This window comes from Acinonyx jubatus, chromosome X (genome assembly GCF_027475565.1).
Source record: "Acinonyx jubatus isolate Ajub_Pintada_27869175 chromosome X, VMU_Ajub_asm_v1.0, whole genome shotgun sequence".
NCBI lineage: Eukaryota > Metazoa > Chordata > Mammalia > Carnivora > Felidae > Acinonyx > Acinonyx jubatus.
The window spans coordinates 94,070,201-94,084,289 of NC_069389.1; the positions used below are offsets into that span (position 1 = coordinate 94,070,201).

A 14,089-nucleotide genomic window follows, 5' to 3' on the forward strand; every position below is an offset into this window, starting at 1 on the left:
CCCATATATAAGATGAGAATTATAAAACCACTTTCCTCGTGGGATTGTCGTAAGAATCAGACAAAGGTTAAAGCACTTTTCAAGCTATATATAAGGTCCTGTATAAACAGTAGTTGTTGCCATTGCCATCATCATCATTATTATTATCATCATCATCATTGCAGTTCCCAAAGAGAATATTACATCTGATACTCTCCTAAGTACGAACATGGCTTCAGAGAATACAGTCAAGGATTCTCAGCCTTCTCTTGATTTGGCGAGTGCTACCAGTGGAGATAAAATAGTTACTGCTCAGGTTGGTGAATTCATGTTGTATTTGATATAAGCGTTAACAATTTTCTGCAGCTGGCTGGCTTGTTGCTTTTTGAGCCTTCTTTCTTCAGGCAAAATTATTTCCTTGTCCCTAAACCTGGCTTTCTTCTGTCCCTTTGCCAGCTCTGCTACTGCATAGCTCGGTGATCCGAGCAAAGCTATATTAATATCTGAGTTTCAGATGGCCCATGGATAGGATGAGGGGAAAACCTTCCCTGAAGGTGTCTTAAAGGATGAAATGAGCTAATGTGTGCCAAGCACCTGGCATTCAGTAGACAATTAAAATAACGAAAGAATGCTGCATTTTGTGATATTCTTGTAATACTAATAAACATCAACTACAGTCTTCATTTACCTGACCTATAGTGGTCAAAGTTATTTATAATTGTGGTCAAATTACAATTTCCTCTATATAATCATGAACAAAAACTTCATGTACTAGGCTATATATCCATATATGAGGCAATAGAAAGGACCTGATGGCATGTATATTTACCATGGCCGGTTTCTGGGACTCAAGGCTTACTTATGTGGTAGCTGTGGTTGGGGCAGGTTAGCAGACTCGGAGATACAGCACTTCGGTCTTGTCATAGCCTTAGAGCAAAGACTGGCAATCGCCTGTTTTTATAGGATCCCCAAACTGAAAATGGTCTTTACATTTTTTTTTAAGTTTATTTACTTTGAGAGAGACAGAGTGAGCAGAGGAGGGGCAGAGAGAAAGAGAGAGGGAGAGAGAGAATTCTAAGTAGGCTCCATACTGACAGCGTGGAGCCCGACGAGGGGCTCAAACCCACAAACCATGATATCATGACGAGCCGAAACCAAGAGTCAGACGGTCAACTGACTCCAGTCTTTACATTTTTAAAGAGCTGTTTAAAAAAAAAAAAAGAATACATGACAGAAACTACATATGAAGCAAAAAGCCTAAAATATTTACTATCTGGCTCTTTACAGAAAAAGTTTGCCAGCCCCTGCCTTTGAGTTATGCGCACGTATAGCCCTGATTAATGGCATTGTTAGTGCTGGCATTCTCCTAGTAGAGAACTGCTTTTGGGTCAGGTTCAAATAGAACATCTATTTGCTTTCAAGACTACTAATACATTATTTCATGGGCAGCAATGGTTTTGATACCTAATGTTTTTCAGCATGCTGGGAATAATAAAGGACTGAAATGGAGTGTTTCATTTAAATTTTCAGTAGCCTCCATTATCTGAATTATGGAATTCTTTAGAACTGTGTGTGGTAATGAATAATTGAGTATTTATAGAAATTGACTCCATCTACTTTCTATTTATGAAATTATAATTTTAGGAAAATGGAAAAGCACCTGATGGGCAAACCATAGCAGGTGAAGTGATGGGCCCTCAGCGACCTAGATCCAACTCTGGGAGAGAGCTTACTGATGAGGTATAATTAGATTTTTTTGTTGTTATTCTTAAAAACATAAAATACAAAAATCATAATGAGAAGTTGAAGAAGTTCTTGAGATGAATGGTGGTGATGGTTGCACAGCATTGTGAATGTGCTTAATGCTACTGAACTATACAACGAACTATATGACTATATGATGGTTAAAATGGTAAATTTTGTATTGTGTGTATTTTACCAGGATTAAATTTTTTTTTAAGTTTATTGCCGTTAAGCAAAAACATACGTAGAAGAAAAAATGAAAATTGATGATTTTCTTAGGTTAATGTTTATTTCTTTTTGAGACAGAGAGACAGAGCATGAGGGGAGGAGGGGTAGAGGGAGAGGGAGAGACCCAGAATCCGAAGCAGGGTCCAGGCTCTGAGCTGTCGGCACAGAGCCCGACGCGGGGCTCAAACTCACAAACTGTGAGATCATGACCTGAGCTGAAGTCGGACGCTTAACCGACCGAGCCACCCAGGCACCCCATGATGATTTTCTTAGTTTAAAAGATTATTTATTTATGTATTTATTTTTAAGTGAACTCTACACCCAACATAGGGCTCAAATTCACAACCCCAAGATCAAGAGTCGCATCCTCTACTGACTGGTGCCCCATTTTTGTTTCTTTAATAAAATGCTAGGGTTTGCAACTGTAACTTTAACTTGCCTTTTTATATAATTATGATAGAATAAATGTGTTGAAAACAAGGCTCAAGTTTTATAGCAAGTGGGCTTAAAAAGAACTTGATGTTAATTATAGTTATATGTTTTTATACTTGTTAGGTAATATACAGTACAGACTCAGTGCTTCTTACCATTAAAATTTAGTATACATCTTTTGGCCAATTTATTCCGAATGAAGTTTGGAAGCAAAATCTTAGTGTCCATGTGTCTTTTCTTTTCAAGTCCATTTATGTTGAGAAAGAGAGAGAGTGCAGGGGAGGGGGCAGACAGCGAGGAAGAGAATCCCAAGCAGGCTCCTTGCTGTCAGTGCGGCTCCTGATGCGGGGCTCGAACTCACAAACCGCGAGATCATGACCTGAGCTGAAATCAGGAGTCAGATGCTTAACCAACTGAGCTACCCAGGCGCCCCTCTTTTCTTCTTTTTGAAGATTTTTTTTTTTTTAATTTTTAAGTTTAAGTAGTCTCTACACCCAGCGTGGGGCTCAGACTCACAAGCCTGAGATCAAGAGCCACATGCTCCACTGACTGAGCCGGCCAGGCGCTCCAGTTTTCATTTCATTTAAACACATTTTAAAAACCTATTGTACTTTGGAAAGCAGTTTGGCAGTTCGTCAAAATATTAGACATTGAGTTACCGTGACCTAGCAATTCCACTGCTCTGTATACACCAAAGATAAATGAAAACCTATGTCCACACACAAAATTCATAATAGCCAAAGTGTGGAAGCAACACAAACGTTCATCGCTCATGAATGGATAAATAAAATGTGGTATATCCTATCCATGTGGACTATTTTCTTTTAATTTTTTAAAAATTAACATCCAAGTCAGTTAGCATCTAGTGCGATAATGATTTCAGGAGAATCTAGTCATTGATTCATCCCCTACATATAGCACCCAGTGCTCATCCCAACAAGGGCACGTGGCACTTCTTTTTGGCAATTAAAAAGAGTGAAGTTCTGAAACATGCTGCAGTGTGGATGAACCTTAAAAATATGGTCCTAAGTGAAAGAAGCCCGTCACAGAAGACCACGTACTGTATGTTTTGATTTATATGAAGTGTCCGGAATAGGCAAACCACGGAGACAAAATCAGATTGGTGGTTTCCAGGGGCTGGGAGGAGAGGGGAATGAGGTATGCTGTCTAATGGGCATGGGGTTTCTTTTTGAGGTAGTGGAAATGCTCTAAACTTAAATAACGGTGATGGTTGCACAACTCCGATTTTACTCAAAATCATTGAACTGTATATACTTTAAATGAGTGCGTTTTGCAGTGTGTGAATTGTATCTCACTGAAAAAGTTGAAAAGTATTGTACACGGTACTGAAGGTATCCAGAAAGTCCTTAGCTTAAATGTTTGAGGATTTCGTAGACTCAAAAAGATAATTAAATTATAGGTCCTCTTGGTGTTCTTCGTTACCTCAGGAAATTTTAGCCAGTGTCATGATTAAAAACCTGGATACTGGCGAAGAAATCCCTTTGAGTCTTGCGGAAGAGAAACTGCCAACAGGTATTAATCCCCTCACTCTGCACATCATGAGAAGAACTAAGGAATATGTAAGGTATGGGCTATTGTTATTATTTATTCATAGTATTTCGGAGTGGTGAAGATTTCTCTGTTTATGAACTCTAACAGACCCTAATGTGGTTTCATTCAATCTTCTTTTTTTAAATTTGGAATTAAAATAGAGTTAGTTGATGTATGTATTCTTCAACATTGTTCTCTCTTAAGACCATACAGTTATTTAGAGACAATAGTATATACCTTAAATCTCATAGTATTTGGTTTCTCTTATGTATTTTTTTAAATGTTGATTTATTTATTTTTGAGAGAGACAGAGCGCATGCGCCAGCAGGAGAGAGGCAGAGAGAGAAGGAGATGCAGAATCCCAAGCAGGCTTTGTGCTGTCAGTGCAGAGCCAGACACGGGGCTCGAACTCACTAACTGTGAGATCGTGACCTGAGCCAAAATCAAGTTGGATGCTTAACTGACTGAGCCACTCAGGCGCTCCTTGGTTTCTCTTTTGAAATGATGTATATAATACTAGAGACATTATTGAAACATGTTGAAGGTAAAAAGCCATGCAGAATGAACACCTGGTGTTCTGAAACCTTGCTTTAAGGGCCACAGATTTTAAAAGTAATTGTATTATCTTTGTAGGTCAGAAAATGGCTTCAGAGTAAGGGGATTGACTTTACTGTGCGATATATGTAGATCGAAGGAATAATTATTTTGAAAGCAAATCTTAATAAAGTGTAATACATGATGTGCCTGAAGAGTTAGGAGAAAGTTAATTTGTCATTTCTGTGCAGCAGGTTTTGTCCAGCAAAAAGGCTCATTGGTAGTAGGTTTTCCATAAGTTCCTAAATTGCTTTCACTTGCATTTTGTACATTATACCATGCTTAAAGATTCTATTTGATCTCTCAAGTCTAACTTCTCAGGATCATCATTTAAATGAAACTTACAAAAAGTATGTTAACATAGTCTTTTTTTTTTTTTTTCTTATTCCGAGTATCTGAGTATATAGTAAGTATCCACAAGACGTTTGAGGTGATGGGGAAATGTCTTCTCTTACAATGATTTCTTCCCCTTCTTGTAGTAATGACGCAGCACAGTCAGATGATGAAGAGAAGTTACAGTCTCAAACAACAGATACTGATGGTGGAAGGTTAAAACAGAAAACGTGAGTTACAGTGCATCCTTTTTCTTTATTCCAAGCTTTTATTTAAAATTTATGAGAATCACCATGCTTATTTATTGAGTGAGTGAGTGAGTGAGTGAGTACACGTGAGCGGGGGGAGGGACAGAGAAAGAGGGAGAGAAAGAATCCCAAGCAGACTCCTCCCTGTCAGACAGAGCAAAGCCTGACCAGGCTCGATCCCACGAACTGTGAGATCGTGACCTGAGCCGAAATCAAGGGTCGGACACTTAACCGACGGAGCCACCCGGGCACCCCTGCCCTACTCCTTTCGGTCTATGTCCCATCTAGTGTATATGTCTGTCTACCACCACCACTTCCTACCCCCAGCCAATGGATGACGAATTACTTGGGGCTGTATTATTGGTCATTTCTATAGTATCTGAGAAATACTAAATGATCAATAAATTTTGCATCATGCCTGGATTATTTTTCTGACAGTAGATATGAGAAGTGTTCGTAGAGGGACATGATTGTCCTTGAAGTTGCTCTCAAATCCTATTTGTTTTTCTAAACCCAACTAACGCAATTTTTCCTAACTTCTCCAGTTCATAGTAAATTTGCTTGTCTCAATTTCAGTGGCACCTACGGTCTACGTAACTTACATTTCCCCTTTGTTTTATTTTAAATTGTTTTCTAATTTTAAAAAACGAGATAAATGGGGGCTAAATAACTAAACCATATGTTGCAAAAGGATTGTGATCATGCCATCCCTCTGTTTCCCTCGCAAACGTCAAGACAATGGTGGGCATGTAGATTTTGCTTCATTATACACCAGTCACTTATTTGACAATAATTCAGTCTATGGTCCAAAGCAAATTCTCCACTCTAGTCTGATCTTTTCCTAGTGTAGAAAGAAAGCATTGAGAATTCTTCGAAAAGATTTACCCACAGTGCAGGGATAGGATGAAAGCTCAGGTGTCTGGAACTTGGTTGTCAGCAATGGCAACTAACAGGAATAGGAAAATTAGGAATTATGAAGGAGATAGGTAAACATCCAGGAGAGCTGTCACTTACTCCATTCATTTAAGCTCATTATTTTTCTTTTTTCTTTTTTTTTTTTAATTTTTAAAAAATGTTTATTTATTTGAGAGAGAAGTGCCCCAAAGCTCATTAGTTTTCCAAAAGAAAAGCTCCTTAGGTTTATTCAAAGCCACTGTACTTAACTTTTTACATAATTTTTTAATATCTGGTCATCTGGTTCGTCTGAGCTCCTGGCAAAATAGAAGTAGCAAACTGTGACAGCAGGTAAGTCGACACATAAGAATGTCAGGTCATGGGGTGCCTGGGTGGCTCAGTCGGTTAAGCGTCCGACTTCAGCTCAGGTCATGATCTCACGGTTCGTGGGTTCGAGCCCGACACAGGACTCTGCGCTGACAGCTCGGAGCCTGAAGCCTGCTTCGGATTCTGTGTCTCCCTCTCTCTCTGTTCCTCCCCTGCTCGTGCTCTGCCTCTCTCTCTCTCTCTCTCTCTCTCTCAAAAATAAACATTAAAAAAAAAAAAAAAAAAGAATGTCAGGTCATATTTTGATTGCAAGGAGCACCTGGGTGGCTCAGTCTGTTAAATGCCTGATTTTGGCTCAGGTCACGATCTCATAGTTAGTGAGATTGAGCCCCGCATCAGGCTCTGTGCTGGCAGTGTGGAGCCTGCTTAGGATTCTCTCTCTTCCTCTCTTTCTCTCTGCCCCTTCCCTGCTTGTGCTCTCTCTCTCAAAATCAATAAACATTTCAAAAAATAAATAGAGGAAAATGGAAAATGAAAGCCTTTTATACTTTTACCCCCAGAAATCATCTGTGTTAATAATTAGGTGTATTCTCCATAGAATGTTTTCCCTCACAAAAGTGGAAATAATACTGTGCGTATGGTTTGTCGGCTTGCTTCTTTTGGCCCCCCCCCCTTTTTTTAAGTAGGCTTCATGCCCAATGTGGGGCTTGAACTCACGACCCTGAGATGCGCTACTGACTGAGCCAGCCAAGCACCCTGTTGGCTTGCTTTTTTAAAATCTCTAATATGTAATGGACATATCTTCATATCAGTACCAATAGTAAATTTATTGTATTCTTTTTATCAGCCAGATATGGGGGTTCAGTGCTGCAGACACCATCGTTAAGAAGACAATCTTAGTCTCTGCCCTCATAGAGCTTCCAGTTAAATAAGAGAAATAGATACTAAATATAATTACACAGATAAATCTAACTACATTTGTAGTAATTGCAGTAAAAGAAATGTATGGGGTACTCTGGGAGTATAAAACAGGAAAACCTGCTCTAAAGAGTCAAGGAGGGCTTTTGTGAGAAATCTCTACTTTCTACACTTTGTTAATAATGCTGTAGTGAATATCTTTGTATATGTAGCTTAGCAAGTCTTTCAGATACTGTCCTTAATATCATGAGCTCCCATGTATTGGTAAAAATTTACTCCTGTAAATTTTGCTTTGGTTTTAGATATCATTTGTGTACTGTGCTTTTTTGTTTTTTATAATCTTAATGTATGAAATTTGAGACCAAGATTATTGAAAAAGCAATAAATAAGTCCTATTTATGGAAGTGTGAGATGCATACTTGCATTACATTGTGTTTGGGAATACCTCCTAGGAAAGCTCAGCCTGACTGTATTGCTTTCAAACACCCAAACTGAAAGAGAAGAGATAAAGGGCCATCAGAGGGTACCAAACATCCTATTCTGTAAATAAATACCTCTTTATAGCTTATTTTTATTGATAAAATGTGTTTTTAAGGATTACGCTTTAAAGCTGTCTTCTCAGAGCAATTCTCATTGCAGATTCATGGCCTCACCCCAGACCCTCTAAATCAGATGATCTACAGATGGATCTCAAGTTCATGCACTTTAAACACTCTCCTCCCACTCCCTCCCCATCAATTCATTATTCACCATTGAAAAGCCAGTGCTCTTAGAGTATGATATTGTACGTTGGGAAGAAGTGTCTGTATTTTCTTTGCAGTCATATTGGCTTCTATATATTTATTCCAGAGACAAGGGATAGAGGAACTCAAAGACCTACTATTTACGTTAAAAAGAAGCTATTTCAAAATATATACTTGTCACAGCTAATGAGATTATCTGTGAATTGTTGAATTTTTACAGTTAGTTAATAAGAAATAATTTTGTTGTTTTGTAATTTTGGTAAGGACTCAACTAAAGAAGTTCTTAGGAAAATCAGTAAAGAGAGCAAAGCACCTTGCAGAGGAATATGGTGAACGTGCTGTAAATAAAGTTAAAAGCGTTAGAGACGAAGGTAAGTGAAATAGAACATTGCAACTGAATATTTAAATGATTTGTAATTGTCCAAATTTAGCCTGTAGTTTATAAGAAACATTCTATTTTGTTGAAAGTAATAAGCCTTTATAGCTAACACCTTAGCATTTCAGTAAGTCATGTTACTCTAGATATCTATCACTTAATTTTATGAACAGGAAGAAAAAGAAATTTGTGCATCTTAAACATGAATTTGTACATACTTTGTGGCAACCTGGAAGAGTTGTAATAATCAGTTGTAAACTAGTTATGTGAGGCTATTTAATTTTTTTTTTAATGTTTATTTACTTTTGAGACAGAGTGAAAGAGAGACAGAGGCATGAGCGGGGGTGGGGCAGAGAGAGGGAGACACAGAATCCAAAGCAGGCTCCAGGCTCTGAGCTATCATCACAGAGCCCGATGCGGGGCTCGAACTCATGAACCGCGAGATAATTACCTGAGCTGAAGTCAGATGCTCAACTGACTGAGCTACCCAGGTGCCCCAAGGCTATTTAGTTTTTGTAAACATTTTCAAAATTAGGTAAATTTTCTGAATTGCACAGATCTTAACTTCCTGTGCCTTTGTTGTACTCATTTGCTTTATTTAATAAGCACTAACATAGTGGTTATTTTGTGCCAGTGTTCTAAGCATTTTCACCTATATTAACTCATTTAATCTTCATAAAAGCCCTAAGAGGTAAGTACTGTTATTACCCCCTTTTATAGATGAGAAAACCGAGGCACAAAAAGGTCCAGTGCTATAGCTGTGGTCATACAGATGATAAATGACAAAGCTGGATTTGGACCTAGACAATCTGGCACCAGACTCCATGCTCTTAACTAATATGCTATTTAGTAATAGATTTTGCTTTCCCATTTAATGAATTTTCTTAGTAAACAATGGATATGAAAATATGATAGTAGCTATATATCTATGTTAGCTAGTGATGATTTCTATATTGCTTTTCTATTCAGTGTTTCATACTGATCAAGATGATCCTTCATCGAGTGATGATGAAGGAATGCCATACACGAGACCAGTCAAATTCAAAGCAGCGCATGGTTTCAAAGGACCTTATGATTTTGATCAGATCAAAGTGGTGCAAGATCTTAGTGGTGAGCATATGGTAAGAAACGTTTATATTTTTCACGACTCTGTTTTCATTGAGAGGAGTACTTTGGCTTCTATAAAGGCAATCTCTTGTTATATATGTAATTTTTCTAAACTGACTCAAGAAGAATAAATTGATATTAACATGATTTGATGACTTCAGAGTCTCTCTCCGAATTACTGTTCAAGAAGTGAACGTTATTGAATAAGTCAACTCTAAGCTCGTATCTTTAAGAAAGCTATGTAAAGGTACCAAATTTGAAAGAGTTAAATTTACAAGGTGGTCTATCACACTTTGGAAGACATTTAAAATGTTCCCTGGGTATATTTTAAATAATTAACAAATATTTCAGTAGTTCAATGTATTTTGTAAGATGGCGGCTAAAACCAGGAGAGAGAGGTACAAGTTTTCTATCAGAGTTAAAATGTACCAATGATATTGCAGTTACCCCTTAAAAATGCTAGGAACACAGGGAAGGTGGTACTGAACTCAGAATTGGACAGATGATGCTATGGCTCCTTGATCAGGGAATCTATGTATCTATTTAGATTTTAAATCTAAAATTTGGCTTAATTGGAAGGAAGCAACCATAAACCTATCAGATGGCAGCCAGATTGGAATTTAAACTTTGGTGCTTATAATCTACATATGAAATGTTTGACTTGGTTATAGTCATGTCCTTAAGGAACTGATGAATTTTTTTGTACTGTTTTAATTCACTTTCATTACTTCCAGTTTTAAGTAAAATCTCATTGTAGTAGGTTCCAAGTAACAATTTTTTTTTTTTTACAAATTTTTTAATATACTTGAATTTTGTGGAAATCAGTGTTATTGCAGTAAATGAGCTGTTGCCTCTAACTTGGAAAATCTTTTTTTTTTTTTTTAAAGGGAGGAGTATCTTTTTTTTTTAAGTTTATTTATTATTAAGTGATCTTTATACCCAACATGGGGCTCTAACTCACGAGCCTGAGAACAAGAGTCGCATGCTCTCCCAACTGAGTCAGCCAGGCACCCCATAACTTGGATAATCTTTTTGTTCTGCATAGGTATGTGTTGTAATAGTAGACATAACAGTATTTCTTGTAATAGCGTTTGGCTTTTCCAATTTAAGGGTTTATATTCGTTAACCACCCCCCAACACACAAACACATACACACACACACCCACACTCCCCTATTGTTAGCAGTATCAGGGAATTCTAGCCATATACTCTGAAACCTTGTTTCTGGGGGGAAAAAAACAGGAATGAGACCACAGCATTCCAATACTTATAAATGCCCAGTGCCATGAGGGTCCCTGCTAAGGTGGCCCTTACATTTCCCTCAGCCTTGAGCAGGAGTGCTAGTGCTAGCCTGAGGGCTCTGCCTCGTCCAATCCCACTTCCCCCTTATGTTCAGCTAGGAGACTGAGATCCCAAACTAAGACCTGTGGGTTTTTCTTAATGTTTATTTATTTATTTCGAGAGAGAAAGAATATCCCACATGGGGTCCACGCTGAGAGCCCAGAGCCCAACATGGGGCTCGATCTTATGAACCATGAGATCATGACCTGAGCCAAAATCAAGAGTCAGACGCTTAACCGACTGAGCTACCCAGGCGTCCCAGGATTTGTTTTTACAGTGATTCGTGGCCACCTCACAACTCCATTTCCATTAATATGTGGATATGGCTTGGGGCTTTGAAGTTGTTAGTTTAGGTTATGGTAAATTACTATTTTATCCCGCCTTTCTCCTAAAAGTTCCTCTTTGTGCTGTTGTAGCATCATTGGACTATTGGCCTTAAGTGGTGTTAGTAATGTGAGCCTTACCTTAGTATGTATAATTTAGCATAATTCCTTACTTTGGCTTAAAAATAATGTTTCAGCTCTTAGGGGCATGTGGATGGCTCAGTCAGTAGAGCATGCAACTTGATCTCGGGTTTGTAAGTTCAAGCCCTATGTTGGGTGTAGAGATTACTTAAAAATAAAACCTGAGGGGTGCGGGTGTCTCAGTCGGTTAAGTGTCCAACTCTTCGTTTTGGCTCAGGTCGTGATCTCACTCCATGAATGAGTGAGACCCATGATCAGGTCGTGGGATTGAGCCCCACATCTGGCTGTGTGCTGCTATGTGGAGCCTGCTTGGGATTCTCTGTCTCCCTCTTCTCTCTGCCCCCCCAAAATAAATAAACTTAAAAAAAATAATAAAATCTGAAAGAAAATAACGTTTCAACTTTTAAAGTAATAACTTTGAGCCTTCCTTTCTTTTCATAGGGAGCCGTTTGGACCATGAAATTTTCTCACTGTGGCCGACTACTTGCCTCAGCTGGACAAGACAATGTAGTGAGAATATGGGCCTTAAAAAATGCTTTTGACTATTTCAACAATATGCGAATGAAATACAATACTGAAGGTATTTTTCACTTATTTGTGGGCTTTAAAACTCTAGAGACATCTGGTATTTTTACATTTTAGGTATAATGCTCTTTTATCTGGCAACCATTTGCAGCAATCACTACTTTTCATAATAGCCACAAACCCAAAAGTAGACAGAAGTCAACACCGAAAAAATCATCTAAATCCCCTGAAAAACGCTACCACAAAGTTTTTGACTTGATCCCTTTTGAGGTGTAGCGCAGGGTTTATTTCATCAACCATTGGGAACAAGGTTACTTGGTGTCCCCTGGCAACCTTTAGTTCTATCCTGGATTAAAATGAAAGACCTGATAACTCTAGAAAAAGAATGAGAATAATAATATCCATCCAATAATAAAGATAAAGGAGACATAGCCATGAAAAGTAAATGTGATTTGTCGTACATCGAAGGGTATATGAAAAAAGGTTAAATGGAAAAGAGAAACCTCAGAGAGTGATGTATGTACACAATGATTACAACTGTGAAATCTTTCTGTATATTGGTAACTTACCAGGAACGTATGTAGAATCGATGTAAATAGAAGCTTTATGTTTATGGGATTCTTTTCTCATAATTACATAACTCCAATACATTTTCTCCACAAACCTGTCCCTTCCCCAGTCAACTAAGGCTGAAACAAGAAATTAAGGGATGGGAGAAAGGAGAATCAGTGGCCATGGGCTGGAGTATAGAGTATACTTGAAGCACCAATTTGAGGAACATAGAAACCCAGGGAGATCCACTAAACTGGCAAACGAGGCCCTGTACACTTTCGTAGCCCTGTGGGTATTGCTTGCATTATGTTATGATACATAATTGAAGATGATAACGGGTTGGCAAAAAGTTGAACTATGTTTACGATACATTTCTTTTATTGCCCTGCCTGGAACAGAAAGACTAAGTGGCCCTCGAGACTTCTACTAACCTAGACCCTTTGTGCCCCTTTATTGTTCATCTTTGTATTCACTACGAATAATGAGGATTTAACAGTATTTTATTAAATTGGGAATATGGCTTATAAAGATTTTTTGATTAAAAGTGATAAAAACAATATTTTGGTGTCTAACGAGTCAACGCTTCATTTATTTTGAAAATGTATTTTCTCAGAGCACCTGGCTGGCTCAGTCAGTAGAGCCTGCAACTCTTGATCTCAGGGTCGAGAGTTCGAGCCCCACATTAGGCATGGAGCCTATTTTTAAAAAATGTGTTTTTTCAGAATGTTACATTCTACAACTATTAATTAGGTGTTACTATGTCATTATTTCTGATTGACGTTTTGTGTGTGTGTGTGTGTATACATATGCCTTTTTATAATTATGTTGTTTTTAGGACGTGTGTCTCCATCACCTTCTCAGGAAAGTCTGAATTCATCAAAGTCTGATACAGATACAGGGGTATGTTCTTTATTTAATAGTTACTAATATAATTTGATTTGTTTCCCATGAAGTACCTTATCGTCTATTAGAAATTGTAGTTCATGAAAGCACTTAATTTAAAATTAAGATATGTTAGAAACAAAAGTTTTTTCTATTAGAATTAGTAAATGAAAATTTGTGATATTTAAAAGTTGTCATACAGTGAATGATACTACTCAAGCTACCAAACTACCAATGTTAACTTAAATAAAACAAAATTCCCCTCCCCTCAAATCCATGTTAGAATTAAAAAAAATAATGGATAAACTTACTCTTCTCAGCTTTCTATGGTTCTGTTTTCCCTCGTTCTCTTCCTATATGCATGCTGTCTCTTCCTCTTCCTCCCACTTAAATGTTGCTGTTTCTCAGGGTTGTGTCCTTGGCCATCCTCATTTGACATATTCATTCATTGCCTCCAGTCCTGAACTGGCTTTACCTTCATAATTCCTGTTTCCTTTTCATAGCTGTATGGTTTTTAAACAAGGATGAGATCTTATTGGGCATGCTGCCCTTTTCACATAACAATATATAGAGAATCTTGGGGCGCCTTGGTGGCTCAGTCGGTTAAGCGTCCAACTTCAGCTCAGGTCATGATCTCACGTTGTGAGTTCAAGCCCTGCATCAGGCTCTGTGCTGACAGCTCAGAGCCTGGAGCCTGCTTGGGATTCTGTGTCTCCCTCTCTCTCTGTTCCTCCCCTGCTCGCACTCTGTCTCTGTCTCAAAAATAAAGATTAAAAAAAAACCACAATATATAGAGAATCTCTCCATCAGCATATTCACCACGCACATCAATGAAGAGGTCACAAACTGAAG

At 38.1% G+C, this 14,089-nt stretch overlaps 1 protein-coding gene across 2 annotated transcripts in view; it reads left to right on the forward strand.

Annotated features, from left to right (window-relative positions):
- The window catches only part of WDR44 (WD repeat domain 44), an 80,020-nt gene that overhangs the window by 41,587 nt on the left and 24,344 nt on the right, over positions 1-14,089 (forward strand). For both annotated transcript variants that reach the window (XM_027054400.2, XM_015084277.3), the window contains exons 5-12: positions 165-295; positions 1,624-1,719; positions 3,831-3,967; positions 5,007-5,090; positions 8,255-8,361; positions 9,336-9,487; positions 11,720-11,858; positions 13,191-13,255. In XM_027054400.2, coding sequence (XP_026910201.1) covers positions 165-295; positions 1,624-1,719; positions 3,831-3,967; positions 5,007-5,090; positions 8,255-8,361; positions 9,336-9,487; positions 11,720-11,858; positions 13,191-13,255 — 911 coding nt within the window. The remainder of the gene's footprint in view (positions 1-164; positions 296-1,623; positions 1,720-3,830; positions 3,968-5,006; positions 5,091-8,254; positions 8,362-9,335; positions 9,488-11,719; positions 11,859-13,190; positions 13,256-14,089) is intronic.